Source organism: Ranitomeya imitator, chromosome 2 (genome assembly GCF_032444005.1).
Source record: "Ranitomeya imitator isolate aRanImi1 chromosome 2, aRanImi1.pri, whole genome shotgun sequence".
Taxonomy (NCBI): Eukaryota; Metazoa; Chordata; class Amphibia; order Anura; family Dendrobatidae; genus Ranitomeya; species Ranitomeya imitator.
The window spans coordinates 331,835,288-331,849,554 of record NC_091283.1 but is presented as its reverse complement, the minus strand read 5'-3'; the positions used below and the strand labels follow the sequence as shown (position 1 = coordinate 331,849,554).

Below are 14,267 nucleotides of genomic sequence, written 5' to 3'. Positions count from 1 at the left end.
CTAACCCTGCCCCTAACCCTACCCCTAACCCTAGTTCTTACCCCAACCTTAGTGGAAAAAAAAATAAATATTTTTTTTATTGTCCCTACCTATGGGGGTGACAAAGGGGGGGGGGTCATTTACTTTTTTTTTTTATTTTGATCACTGAGATAGGTTATATCTCAGTGATCAAAATTCACTCTGGAACGAATCTGCCGGCCGGCAGATTCGGCGGGCGCACTGCACATGCACCCGCCATTTTGGAAGATGGCGGCGCCCAGGAAAGAAGACGGACGGTCCCCGGGAGGCCAGGTAAGTATAAGGGGGGGGAGATCAGGGCACGGGGGGGCGTCGGAGCACGGGGGTGGGGGGGACCGGAACACGGGGGGGTGGATTGGAGCACGGAGTGGGGGATCGCTGTGCGGGCGGGTGGATCGCTGTGCGGGGGGGGGATCGCTGTGCGGGGGGGGAATCGCTGTGCGGGGGGGGGGATCGGAGTGCGGGGGGGTTTGATTGGAGCACGGGGGGTGTGATTGGAGCACGGGGGGAGCGGGCAGGAGGACAGGGGAGCGGAGCACAGGACCGAGGGGAGCAGACCGCAGATCGGGGGGTTGGGGGGGCGATCGGAGGAGTGGAGTGGGTGCACATTAGTGTGTCCAGCCATGGCCGATGATATTGCAGCATCGGCCATGGCTGGATTGTAATATTTCACCATTTTTTTAGGTGAAATATTACAAATCGCTCTGATTGGCAGTTTCACTTTCAACAGCCAATCAGAGCGATCGTAGCCACGGGGGGGTGAAGCCACCCCCCCTGGGCTAAACTACCACTCCCCCTGTCCCTGCAGATCGGGTGAAATGGGAGTTAACCCTTTCACCCGATCTGCAGGGACGCGATCTTTCCATGACGCATATGCTGCGTCATGGGTCGGAATGGCACCGACTTTCATGACGCAGCGTATGCGTCAAAGGTCGGGAAGGGGTTAAACTTTCAGGGAAATTCAGATGGAAAAGGAAGGAAGAACAGAATTCATTGATGCCAGATAGAATTTTTTAGAGTAAACCCTCCATATATTTCTGTTGTACATCATTGAACCCAATATGTCTATTGAAGGGGATTGTAAGCCCCATTCCAGATCAGGGAGTTGGGGTGAGATGGGGCTAAACATAATTTTTCAATTTACAGCCATTTCGTATAGGCAGGTTTAGAAGACCACAATGGGATCATGCGGAGGTGCAATGCCCAATAATAATGAACAAAGTTAGGTGCAGCTAGACCTCCCATATCTTTATCAGCCAACATTACCGACTTCAGAATTCTATGACGTATTCCTGCCCATAAGATATTTAAAGTGACTGCTTAAAAAGTACGTAAATATCTGAGTGGGATCGATACAGGTAAAGTCTCAAATAGATATAGCATTTTTGGGGCAGGATAGTCATTTTTATTGCTGAATTGCGTCCAAATAGTGATTTCCATTTTGTCAATAATGATCGCATTTTTGTATATAATGAAGGGAAATTATTCTCGTATAAAGTGGAGAACGGGGTTGTGAGATTAATTCCTAGGTATGTGAGAGAGGTGGTGCGCCAGTGGTATTTAAAGTTACTCTGGAGGTGATCTAAATGGGAGTAATTTGTTAACTGCAAGGGCTTCAGTTTTACTTGTATTTGTTTTATACCCTGATAATTGGCCAAATTTCAAGAGCAATGAATGGAGGCTAGGAAGCGATGTATTAGGCTTTGTGTTAGTCCGGGGTCACACTTGCGAGTGTGATGCGAGGAACTCAAACAAGTCTTTCGCATCAGTGTGTATCATATAGTATCGTATCCTATCGTACGTATCATAGAAATGCATGCAGCCGCAAACTCCGGTCCCGAATGCCGCCGTCAGTTCCGAGTATTGATGTGCCAGTTTCTCGCATCACACTCGCAAGTGTGACCCCAGCCTTACGAGGATATCATCAGCAAAAAGAGTAATTTAAATTCTTCGCCTGTTAACTGAACTCCTTTAATGTCTGGTGATGCTCTAATGGCAGCAGCCAAAGGCTCAATGCAAAGGACAAAAAGTAGGGTGGAAAGCAGGTAAACCTGTCTGGTGCCATTTTTTTAATCTTAATTGGTTTAAAGGGACTCTGTCACCTGAATTTGGCGGGACTGGTTTTGGGTCATATGGGCGGAGATTTTGGGTGTTTGATTCACCCTTTCCTTACCTTGTGCAGGCATGTACTATGGAGGACAGAGAATGACCTTCAATCCAATATTGCAGCCAGCATGCAGTCAGCGGGTAAGGAAAGGGTGAATCAAACACCCGAAAACTCCGCCCATATGACCCAAAACCAGTCCCGCCAAATTCAGATGACAGGTTCCCTTTAAATTAGCTATGAGGAAGATATACCTTTGCTGAGGGACTAGAGTATAATCCCTTCCCGACATGCGGCACACTAGTACGGCACATGTCGTGTTTCCCCCTTTGATATGGGCTCCGGCGCTGAGCCCACATCAAAGCCAGGACATGTCAGCTGTTTTGTACAACTGACATGTGCCCGCAATAGCGGCAGGTGGAATCGCAATCCACCCACCGCTATTAACTGTTAGGGCTAGCGGAACGCACCAAATAATAAGACTGATAGTGTACGGTGCGTTCGTAGCCCGGGGTCCACCGTGCAGAGATGGAACCTGCTGCTGAGTAATGACGGACTATATGGCGGTACTCATAAGTATACTCGCGTGGGTTAAACTTCACCCAACGTGAAGGAAGCGATCCTGTTGCGTCACAGGATCGCGGTACTGCACATAGAAGGCGAGCAAGCAGTCAGCGAACTTAACCCCAACTAGGATTGAAGTCCGATTAGACCACTTGCTGGCACAACACCGCAACAGGGTGTGTTAGGCAACTCTTATAATTAGAGCACCGAAGTGCGAACTGTGCCGTGCTGGCAGGCACCACTAAGCACCCAGACGTGGGTCAGGAAGCGCACTACTGGCGCGTGGCGCCGCACTGGCGGTCACAGCAATAGACGCTGATACGTGTGTGACACGTTGAGTGATTTGTCGGGCGCTAGATAGCAGCCATACTCCATACGCGAACAGTCATACAATAGGGTAGGGGTATTTAATGAACGACTTGCACTCACAACAAACACACATATTCAATTGTACACTAGCGCATGGCCGTGCGGTCATGCGCAGTTTATATAATTGCAGGACAGGAAGTGGCCACAGAAACTTTGCCCTTCCAGGGCCTGCCAAGAGGACCAATGGAATGCGCTGCAGAGCCAGAGCACATGACCCTCGATCTCCAACGGGAGATCTTGCTCTGGGCATGCTAAGTGTGCGCAAACAAGGACTTAGTCCCATGGAAGTCCGCTCGCCACTGACCAGCACTGACTTTAATGGCAGGAGCTGAAGAAGCAGCAGTAACTCTCTGTACAGAGTGAGAGCGAGCAAGACACTGGGAGCGACATCCCTGCTGAGCAGACTCCACTGCGGCTGGAGGAGAATGGGAGACCGCAGCGGAGACAGATCGAGATTCCCCCTGTGCAGCAGAGGAAACTCGACTCCTAACATTAACTAGTTAAATGTCACTGTCAAACTGACAGTGGCATTTAAAGCGCTCTTCCACCAGTGATGCCAGAAATACGCGCATTGGTGACCCCATCACGTGACCAGGGGTCATCGGCATGACAACCACAGGTGTCAAGGAGATCTCTATGGTTGTTGATGCTGGATTGCTATGAGCGCCACCCTGTGAAATAAATAGCTGAGGTGATCGAGCTATGGCAGCTTCTAGCCTCCTTTGGAGGCTATTGAAGCATGACAAAAGTTATAAAGAAAAATAGTTTTAAAAATATCAAAAAAAGTAAGAGTTCAAATCACCCCCCTTTCGTCCCACTCAAAATAAAAAAAATCAAACACACATATTAGATATCACCACGTTCAGAATCACCCGATCTATCAATAAAAAAAGGATTAACCTGATTGCTAAACGCCATAGCGAGACAAAAATTAAAAACGACAGAATTATGTTTTTTGGTCGCCACGATATTGCATTAAAATGGTCATTAAAATGTCAGCTCGGCACGCAAAAAATAAGCTCTCACCCAACCTGAGATCACAAAAAATGGAGACACTACGGGTCTAGGAAAATCGAGAATTTTTTTTTTTTTTTTTTTAACAAAGTTTGGAATTTTTTTTCACCACTTATATAAAAAAAGAATCTAGACGTGTTTGGTGTCTATGAACTCGTAATGACCTGGAGAATCATAACGGCAGGTCAATTTTAGCATTCAGTAAACCTAGCAAAAAAGCCAAATAAAAAACAAGTGTGGAATTGCACTTTTTTTGTAATTTCACCACTTGGAATGTTTTCCCATTTTCTAGTACACGACATAGTAAAACCAATGGTGTCATTTAAAAGTACAACTCGTCCCGCAAAAAACTAGCTCTCGCATGGCCATATTGACGGAAAAATAAAGTTATGTCTTTGGGAAGGGGAGCAAAAATGAAAACAGCGAAAAAGGGCTTCGGCGTGAAGGGGTTAAAAAGGGCCTTCTACAGTGGGTACAGAAAGTATTCAGACCCCTTTAAATTTTTCACTCTTTGTTTCATTGCAGCCATTTGGTGAATTCAAAAAAGTTCATTTTTTTCTCATTAATGTACACTCTGCACCACATTTTGACTGGAAAAAAGTATTCAGATCCTTTGCTCAGTATTGAGTAGAAGCACCCTTTTGAGCTAGTACAGCCATGAGACATCTTGGGAAAGAAGCAACAGGTTTTTCACACCTGGATTAGGGTATTCTCTGCCATTCTCCCTTGCAGTTCCTCTCCAGTTCCGTCAGGTTGGATGGTGAACATTGGTGGGCAGCCATTTTCAAGTCTCTCCAGTGATGCTTAATTAGGTTTAGGTCAGGGCTCTGGCTGGGCCAGTCAAGAATGGTCAGAGTTGTTCTGAAGTCACTCATTTGTTATTTTAGCTGTGTGCTTAGGGTCATTGTCTTATTGGAAGGTGAACCTTTGGCCAAGTCTGAGGTCCAGAGCACTCTGGAAGAGTTTTTCATCCAGGATATGTCTGTACTTGGCCGCATTCATGTATCCTTCAATTGCAACCAGTCGACCACTCCCTGCAGTTGAAAAATACCCCCATAGCATGATGATGCCACCACGTTTCACTGTTGGGATTGTATTGTGCAGGTGATGAGCAGTGCCTGGTTTTCTCCACACATATCACTTAGAATTATCACCAAAAAGTTCTATCTTCGTCTCATCAGACCAGAGAATCTTATTTCTCATAGTCTGGGAGTCCTTCATGTGTTTTTTAGCAAACTATGCATGCTTTCATATGTCTTGCACTGAGAGGCTTCCATTGGGCCACTTTGCCATAAAGACCCAACTGGTGGAGGGCTGCAGTGATAGTTGACTTTGTAGAACTTTCTCTCATCTCCCTAATGCATCTGTGGAGCTCAGCCACAGTGATCTTGGGGTTCTTCTTTACCTCTCTCACAAAGGCTCTTCTCCCACAATTGCTCAGTTTGGCTGAATGGCCAAGTCTAGGAAGACTTCTGGTGGTCCCAATCTTCTTGCATTTAAGGATTATGGAGGCCACTGTACTCTTAGGAACCTTGAGCATAGCAGAAATTCTTTTGTAACCTTGGCCAGATGTGTGTCTTGCAACAATTCTGTCTCTGAGCTCCTTAGCCAGTTCCTTTGACCTCATCATTCTCATTTGGTCTGACATGCACTGTGAGCTGGGAGGTCTTATATAGACAAGTCCTATCAGTATAATTAAACACAGCTGGACTCCAAAGAAGGAGTAAAACCATCTCAAAGAGGATCACAAGGAAATGGACAGCATGTGACTTAAATGAGTGTCTGAGCAAAGGGTCTATCTATCGATGTATATATCTATAGATAGATGGATAGATATATATGTAGATATATCTATAGATAGATGGATAGATATATCTATCTATAATTACCAAGCCTGATGTTTAGTAATAAACATTATAAAATGGTACATAGAGAGCTAAATAAAGACACACACAAAATAAAGTTACTTACTGATAACAGTATTTCTCTGAGCCTATGACAGCACCACGGAGAGAGGTGATCCGCCCAATAGGGACAGGAAACAAAAATAAAGGCACAGCCAGAATAAAGTATTTTAATGAAATAAAACACTACAGTTTGCCATCTTTATTGTACACCTAATTCCTGCGATGCCCTCGATCTTCTGCAAAAAATAAAAATAAACCAACACAAATACTCCCTGTTCCGACGTAGTCCATTTAATAACGACTGTCCCATGACGATCTCCCCTATAGAGCAGTCACATCTCCTGATCACACCTCCTCTACAGGGCCTCCAGTGACACATTGACAGTAGATAGTGGCTCCTGCAGTGTTATCACTGAGGGTTCAATAAAGTTCATGTTCTCACTTTACAGCACTGCTGCATGAGAATTTTCCCAAGCAGTGGTGCCGCAAGTGAGAGTATGAACTCTGCTGAACTCGCAGCAGGGAGGGATACACTGCAGGAGGATACATGCCGTCAGAGTATCACCGGAGCGATGTGACAGCTCTTCACAGGAGATCATCGTGGGACACTCATTATTAACTGGATTACATTGAAACAGGGAGTATACTGTTGGTTTATTATTTAATTTTTTTTCTTTTTACAGGTGATCGAGGGCATCGGGGACTAGGTGATTGTGAGTATGTTCTGTATGTATGTGTACATGTATGTACATATATATATATACTGAATGTGTGTCACTGTGGCAAGCATAGCTGGATGGGACTAGTAGTCCCATCGGACGATGCCTGCCTACATACAGACCCGCACGCGCCCACACACACAGCCCCGCAGACCCACATACACATCCACACACAGACACGCACATGTTTCCTGCACAGTCTCCGCCCACACAGTCTCAGCCCACACTCCATTCACACACTCTTTCTCCTCTCGATCTGCTGCGTTTCTCGCACACAAATCCGGAGCAAAACCGCTGATCTTGTTAAACCGGCGATTTTGCAGGGGATTCGCCTGACTCAATGGAAGTCAATGGGTGCAGAAACGCTGCAGATCTGCAAAAAGAATTGACATGCTGCAGAAAATAAAACGCTGCGAATCCGAACGTTTTTCACGAATTGCAGAACAATTCTCAATTTCCCATTAACTAAAATTGCTTGTGCACTACACTGTGGATTTGATCCAAAAACGCTGTGGAAAAGCATCAAAATCCGCAACATGTGCACATAGCCTAAGAAGTCAGAGAGTAGTCACAGCTCTGGCTTTATGTTGATACTCAATGCGTCTGAAGGCGGAGACAGTGAAGCTGTCACTGATTGGGAGCATGCCTTGTGTGATGTAACAATTTGAAATGTGCCATGGGAAAGCAAGTGCCTATGGAACGGCCTTAACACAGAAGGTGAGAATAAGTGTTTTTATTTTATCGTGGCCAAATCTGAGGAATGACAAAGGGTTGTTGTAGTAGTGGACAACCCTTTCAAGAAGATTTTCAGTTAAAACACTTCCAACATTCTGAACATGAGAAAGGCTTTTCCCGTGTGACAATTTTGATATTTTTAAGAGTTCATTTCACTGTAAAACATTTCCCACATTCTGAACATGAAAAAGGCTTCTGCCCTGTGTGAGTTCTCTGATGTCTGATAAGACCTAATTTCTGTCTAAAACATTTCCCACATTCTAAACATGAAAAAGGCTTCTCCCCAGTGTGAGTTCGCTGGTGACTAACAAGATTTGATTCCTGGTTAAAACATCTCCCACATTTTGAACATGAAAAGGTCTTCATTCCTGTGTGAATTATCTGGTGACTAACAAGACTTGATTTCTGGTTAAAACATTTCCCACATTCTGAACATGAAAAAGGCTTCTCCCCTGTGTGAGTTCGCTGGTGACGAACAAGATTTGAATTGTGGTTAAAACATTTCCCACACTTAGAACAAGAAAATCTATTCTTCGCTGTTTTTTTTTTTTACGGGAAGAAAAAACTTTTCTTGGGGAAAACTATTTTCAAATTCTGAATGAGGACACGGCTTCTTTGCTTTAGGAGCAATTCGTTTTTAATGCTTAGTTTCTGACTTTGATTTTGTTTAGAAGTCAGTAATGAATCAGAAGACAGGACCCGTTTCAAGAGATCACATGACTGATTTTTGCTATGAAGGGATGATGGTATATCAGAAGTAATGAAATTCACTTCAACTGTGTCCTCTGGGATCTCAAGGTCATCTGATTTAAAAATTGAAGATGTCAGCTGTCGCTCTGATCTCCTGGTACAGTCATCTGCCAAGAATAAAACAAATTATTTTTTAATAAATTATCCTTAATCTTTTTATTTTTGATCATTTCTACTTAAACTGTCCATAAAAAATAGCAAGTTACGTAAAAATATTGAATTATTTACCAAGACAATGACAGTTCAAAGTCTAATAGAAAACCTCATAGAATGAACAAGCAGAGTGGTGCACTGTTTGTTCATTCTGCCCCCCAAACATGGGTTAAAAAGCCAACAATGTTATGTAGGCAAAAATAATACCAACAAAAATTTCTTCTCATCCCGCAAAACAAAAGTCCCCACACAGGTCCATCATCTGCCAGTGGAAATACAGTGCCTTGCAAAAGTATTACCAAAAAGATACCAAATGTAAATTTTGGGTGAAGAATCAACAAGTGGAACACAATTGTGAAGTTGAACAAAATTTATTGCTTATATTAAATTTTTATGGAAAATCAAAAACTGAAAAGTGGGGCGTGCAATATTATTCGTCCCCTTTAACTTAATACTTTGTTGCACCACGTTTTGCTGCGGTTACCGCTGCAAGTCGCTTGGGGTATATCTCTATCAGTTTTTTTACAACGAGAGACTGAAATTCTTCCCCATTCTTCCTTGGCAAACAGCTTGCGCTCAGTGAGGATTGATGGAGATCGTTTGTGAACAGCAGTTTTCAGCTCTTTCCACAGATTCTCGATTGGATTGAGGTCTGGACTTTGACTTGGCCATTCTAACACCTGGATACATTTATTTGCGAACCATTCCATTGTAGATTTTGCTTTATGTTTGGGATCATTGTCTTGTTGGAAGACAAATCTCCATCCCAGTCTTAGGTCTTTTGCAGACTCCAACAGGTTTTCTTCAAGAATGGTCCTCTATTTGGCTCCATCCATCTTCCTATCAATTTTAACCATCTTCCCTGTCCCTGCTGAAGAAAAGCAGGCCCATACCATGATGCTGCCACCACATTTGACAGTGGGGATGGTGTGTTCAGGGTGATGAGCTGTGTTACCTTTACGCCAAATATCTTTGGCATTGTTGCCAAAAAGTTTAATTTTTATTTCATCTGACCAGAGCACCTTCTTCAACATGTTTAGTGTGTCTCCCAGGTGGCTTTTTGCAAACTTTAAATGGCACTTTTTATGGATATCTTTGAGAAATGGCTTTCTTCTTGCCACTCTTCCATAAAGGCCAGATTTGTGCAATGTACGACTGATAGTTGTCCTATGGACAGACTGTCCCACCTCAGCTGTAGATCTCTGCAGTTCATTCAGAGTGATCATGGGCCTCTTGGCTGCATCTCTGATCAGTCTTCTTGTTTGAGAGGAAAGTTTAGAGGGTCGGCCGGGTCTTGGTAAATTTGCAGTGGTATGATACTCCCTCCATTTCAATATGATCGCTTGCACAGTGCTCCTTGGGATGTTGGGATGTTTAAAGCTTTGGAAATCATTTTGTATCCAAATCCGGCTTTAAACTTCTCCACAATAGTATCACGGACCTGCCTGTTGTGTTCCTTGGTCTTCATGATGCTCTCTGTGTTTCAAACAGAGCCCTGAGACTATCACAGAACAGGTGCATTTATACGGAGACTTGATTACACACAGGTGGATTATATTCATCATCATTAGGCATTTAGAACAACATTGGATCATTCAGAGATCCACAATGAACTTCTGGAGTGAGTTTGCGGCACTGAAAGTAAAGGGGAAGAATAATATTGCACGCCCCACTTTTCAGTTTTTGAATTTCCACAAAAATTTTAAATAACCAATAAATTTCATTCAACTTCACAATTGTGTTCCACTTGTTGATTCTTCACCAAAAATTTACATTTGGTATCTTTATGTTTGAAGCATGATATGTGGGAAAAGGTTGAAAAGTTCCAGGGAGCCGAATACTTTCGCAAGGCACTGTATCTTAGGCTAGATTCACACTAGACACATCAAAACAGAGCAACAAAGGAAGCTGGATGCCATAAAAATATACAAATGTTATTGATGGTATAATTAAAATAGAAGATTTTATATTAAAATCCACATCCCCTCGAAAAAGCTAAAGAGAAATGCGCGTCGGGGTGTTAGCACCATCCTTAAGGTATAGTACCCATGAACTACCAATTATTTTTTTACTCATATAAATTGCACTGTTATCAATCACTCCAGGATTTCTTTCTTCATCTTTTAAGGATAGGCATATTAGGCACCTTAATTCCTCTCTTGGGTACATGCACACTTGCACTTTCTCATAATCTGGACATGAATTAATTACTTACTCATTTTTGATCTGAGGCATAACATGATTCTTACTGAAGCAGGATTTTGCTCACTGAAAGTTTTGACATAAAATGCCCTCCTTTTCATATTAGTAAAATTTTTAACATATTTTCCATTGTGGTTATGTTACTGTACTGTGGTATGATATTTTTTTGGATGGTTGCTCTCATTCCACTGGTGTTCCCTATAATCGGAATTGGATTTTAATATATAATCTTCTATTTTAATTATACGATCAATAAAATTTGTATATTTTTATGGCATCCAGCTTCCTTCGTTGCTCTCTTTTGTTGTGTTGATTCCTTTTGGAAGTGCCAATTAGGCTTTTTTCCTTATTTCTTTGATGATTAGCTTCACACTAGAGTTCGGCAGGGCTGCGGATGAAAGCCTTCTTTCTCCGTGAAGCCCTGCCCACTGCCGTGCCTCTTTCTTCAGCTTTGCCTACGTCTGCATGCGTCCTGCGTACCCTATCTTTAACATTGGGTACGCAGGCCATGCGGATGTTTGGGGATGCCTCTGCATGCGTCATTTTGAAGCTGTGCCGACCGCAACAAAATGCAACATATTGCATTTGACACAGGTCAGCACAGCACGGCATCAAGATGATACATGCGGAGGCATCCGCATACATGCGTATGGCCTGCGTACCCTGTTGTGAATTCTGCTTTTGGGTTCCCTCCAGTGGTTGTAGGTGGGAATGCAGTTGTCCCTGAGTTGCAGTCCTGGCCAGGTGTATCTGCTGATTGCAGTTCTGACTGGGATATTTAGGTGTGCAGGATTCATTAGTCCTTGCCAGTTGTCCATGGTTCTGGGAGGTTTTGGATCCTTGTCTGGTTCCTCCTGCCTTGCTGCCAATTCAGCAAAGATAAGTGTCTGGTTTTTGTTTCTGTGGCACACATGCTGTGTGCTTAATAATTCTGTGCTATTCATTTCTTTTCTCTTGTCCAGCTTAGATTGTGTCAGTGTTTTCTCAGTCTTGTTGGATTCTCTGGAGTTGCAGATATACGCTCCACATCTTTAGTTAGATGGTGGAATTTTTTGTATTTTCTGCTGTGGATATTTTTGGAAGGGTTTTAATACTGACCACTTAGTATTCTGTCCTATCCTTTCCTATTTTAGCTAGAGTGGCCTCTTTTGCTAAATCCTGTTTCCTGCCTGCGTGTGTCTTTTCCTCTACTACTCACAGTCAATATTTGTGGGGGGCTGCCTATCCTCTGGGGTTCTGCTCTGAGGCAAGGTAGATTTCCTATTTCCATCTATAGGGGTATTTAGTCCTCCGGCTGTGTCGAGGTGTCTAGGATTTGCTAGGCACACCCCACGGCTACTTCTAGTTGAGGTGTTAAGTTCAGGATTTGCGGTCAGTACAGGTTCCACTAACTCAGAGAAAGTTCCATGCGGCTCCAAGGTCACAGGATCATAACAGTACTCAATGTTAAAGATAGGGTATGCAGGACGCATGCAAACGTAGGCGGAGCTGAAGTTAGAGGCTCCGCAGTGGGCGGGCTTCACGGAGGAAGCAGACTTTCGTCCGCAGCCCTGCCGAATGCTAGTGTGAAGCTAGCCTTACTTACAGGTAACAGGATTTTACAGAGCCCTTTACAGCACCACCTGAGAGAGGGTGTCTGCTCATAAAGGACAGGAAACCTACTGAATAAAAGGCCGGTACCTCTCCTCTGCATTAGTTGGGTTTCAGAACATGAAACATCACCAATCAACATTTCTTCTTAAACACTCTTATGTTATGCACACCAACTAGTGATAAAAAGGGAGGGAATATAAGGGTTCTGACATGGGATCTGTAAATTCCCATTTCCAGTCAGTAACTAAGATTTTTCCCCTTCATTCATTATACAGCATCACCTGAGACATTTACATAGATCAAAGCCTTAGGGAGGGATCACTACTTGCAACATCTTTTTCCAAAAGGACAGGTCATCAGAAGAAGACAGATTAAGTTGATAATGCTTATATAGAAGGTAGGAGAGGATGATGTCGCTGCATTACATATCCTGCTGATCAACACTTCCACCTTCTCAGCCCAGGAAGTTGCCATGGCCCTGGTGGAATGAGCCTTCAAGTTCTATGGAACTGGAATATTATTAGAGCTATGGTAGCTCTTGTTACTGTAAGGCCTTTCCTAACTTCTTGGAATAACACGAATAAGCATTCATTCTTTGTTCAGTGTTTTCATATGGCTAAATACTGCACCAAGAAGCATTTAACATCTAGTGTGTGAAGTCTCTGCTCTGCATTTTTAGGATTGCTATTGAAAGAGGGGAGAACAATTTCTTGGCACCTATGAAATTTAAATGCCAGTTTTGGAAGATATGCACAGTCTGGTCTCAGAACTATCTTCCATGATCTGTGCAAACGGGTGCTTAATTTATAGAACCTGCAATCACTGACTCTGTGGGCTGATCTTAGCGCCACCAATATTACCGTCTTTAGGATGAGTATCTTGAATAGTAATTTGTCTAAGGGCTCAAAGGAAGATCTTGTTAACGCCTCCAAGACCAGGTTTAGATCCCAAGGAGGTATTCTTGGGGCAATATCAGTCCAGACGTATCACAAAGGTTGCCTTCTGATCCTACATCGGTCTTTTCAGCAAAATTCCAAACATTGTCGAATAGAGCTATCCACTATGTCATTACTCCTAATGAGGAGTATATGTGGGTGGAGCAACTGGTTATTTCCACCTTTTACATGCTACTAAAGGTCCACAAGCATGCCACCAAGCCCCCTATGCGTCCAATTGTTTAAAGCATTGGCAGAATACACGAGAAAGCCTGTACCTATGTGGATTTCTTTCTACAACCCCTGGCTAAATCTTTGCTTTTGTTTATTAGGGACTCAGCCCATTTTATTGAAGTTCGTCGTGAAATCACCCTGCCATCAGAGTTTTTACTGGTCACTAGTGATGAGCGAATATACTCGTTATTCGAGATTTCTCGAGCATGCTCGGGGGTCCTCGGAGTATTTTTTAGTGCTCGGAGTTTTAGTTATTCTTGCCGCAGCTGAATGATTTACATCTGTTAGCCAGCTTAAGTACATGTGGGGATTCCCTAGCAACCAGGCATTCTTCGCTCATCACTACTGGTCACGTGTGATGTGGAGTCGCTTTATTCAAATATCAGCCACAAGGATGGGATCAATGCCATTGCATTTTTCCTGGCTAAATATAAGCATGTCTCGTTTCTGCTTGATCTTTTGGAATTCATTCTTCACCACAACTATTTTTTGACAGAGTATTTTATTGACAAATCTCTGGAGTGTTGATGGGGGTTCGTTGTGCACCGGCATATGCAAACATCTATTTAGGATGGTGGGAGGAAAATGTGGTCTATTCATTCGGGATTTTTCAAAATCAGTTTGGTCACTGGCATCATTACATAGACAACATTTTCTTCAAATGGCTGGGTACTGAAACTGAATGTGTTCAGTTTTTGAATAGCTTAAACCTCAATTCACAGAATATTTTTCTTCCCCACTCCATCTCCTCCAGCTTTCTGGATTTGAGGATTATTGTGGATAACTCATGCCTGGCGTTACCGCAAGCCGACTGCCACAAACTCATTATTGGAATATAGCAGTTTCCATCCGATTCACAGGAAGGTGGGTGTGCCTATTGGTCAATTCCTTGGGGTCAGACGGAAATGCAAACATAACCAGGATTTTATTTCACAAGCTCAGGGCTTAACAGACCAATTCAAACTGTTAG

The 14,267-nt window shown here is 43.3% G+C and overlaps 1 protein-coding gene across 1 annotated transcript; it reads right to left on the bottom strand.

The window, feature by feature from the left end:
- Window positions 1-7,577: 7,577 nt before the first annotated feature.
- LOC138666499 (gastrula zinc finger protein XlCGF71.1-like) lies at window positions 7,578-12,267 on the bottom strand. The gene is made up of 3 exons (XM_069754714.1): window positions 12,216-12,267; window positions 8,087-8,287; window positions 7,578-7,966 (listed from the first exon to the last, which is right to left on the bottom strand). The coding sequence occupies exons 1-3, from the start codon at window positions 12,265-12,267 to the stop codon at window positions 7,578-7,580; spliced, it is 642 nt and encodes a 213-aa protein (XP_069610815.1).
- Window positions 12,268-14,267: the final 2,000 nt, after the last annotated feature.

What these genes read in the sequence shown, in the direction of transcription:
- LOC138666499 (XM_069754714.1), bottom strand. Translation starts at nt 12,267, where the DNA reads ATGTTGATTGGTGATGTTTCATGTTCTGAAACCCAACTAATGCAGAGG. An exon ending in CCAACTAATGCAGAGGAGAG is followed by an intron (nt 8,288 to 12,215) that starts GTACCGGCCTTT and finishes TATTCTTGGCAG; the next exon opens with ATGACTGTACCAGGAGATCA. An exon ending in GACTTCTAAACAAAATCAAA is followed by an intron (nt 7,967 to 8,086) that starts GTCAGAAACTAA and finishes AAAAAAAAACAG; the next exon opens with CGAAGAATAGATTTTCTTGT.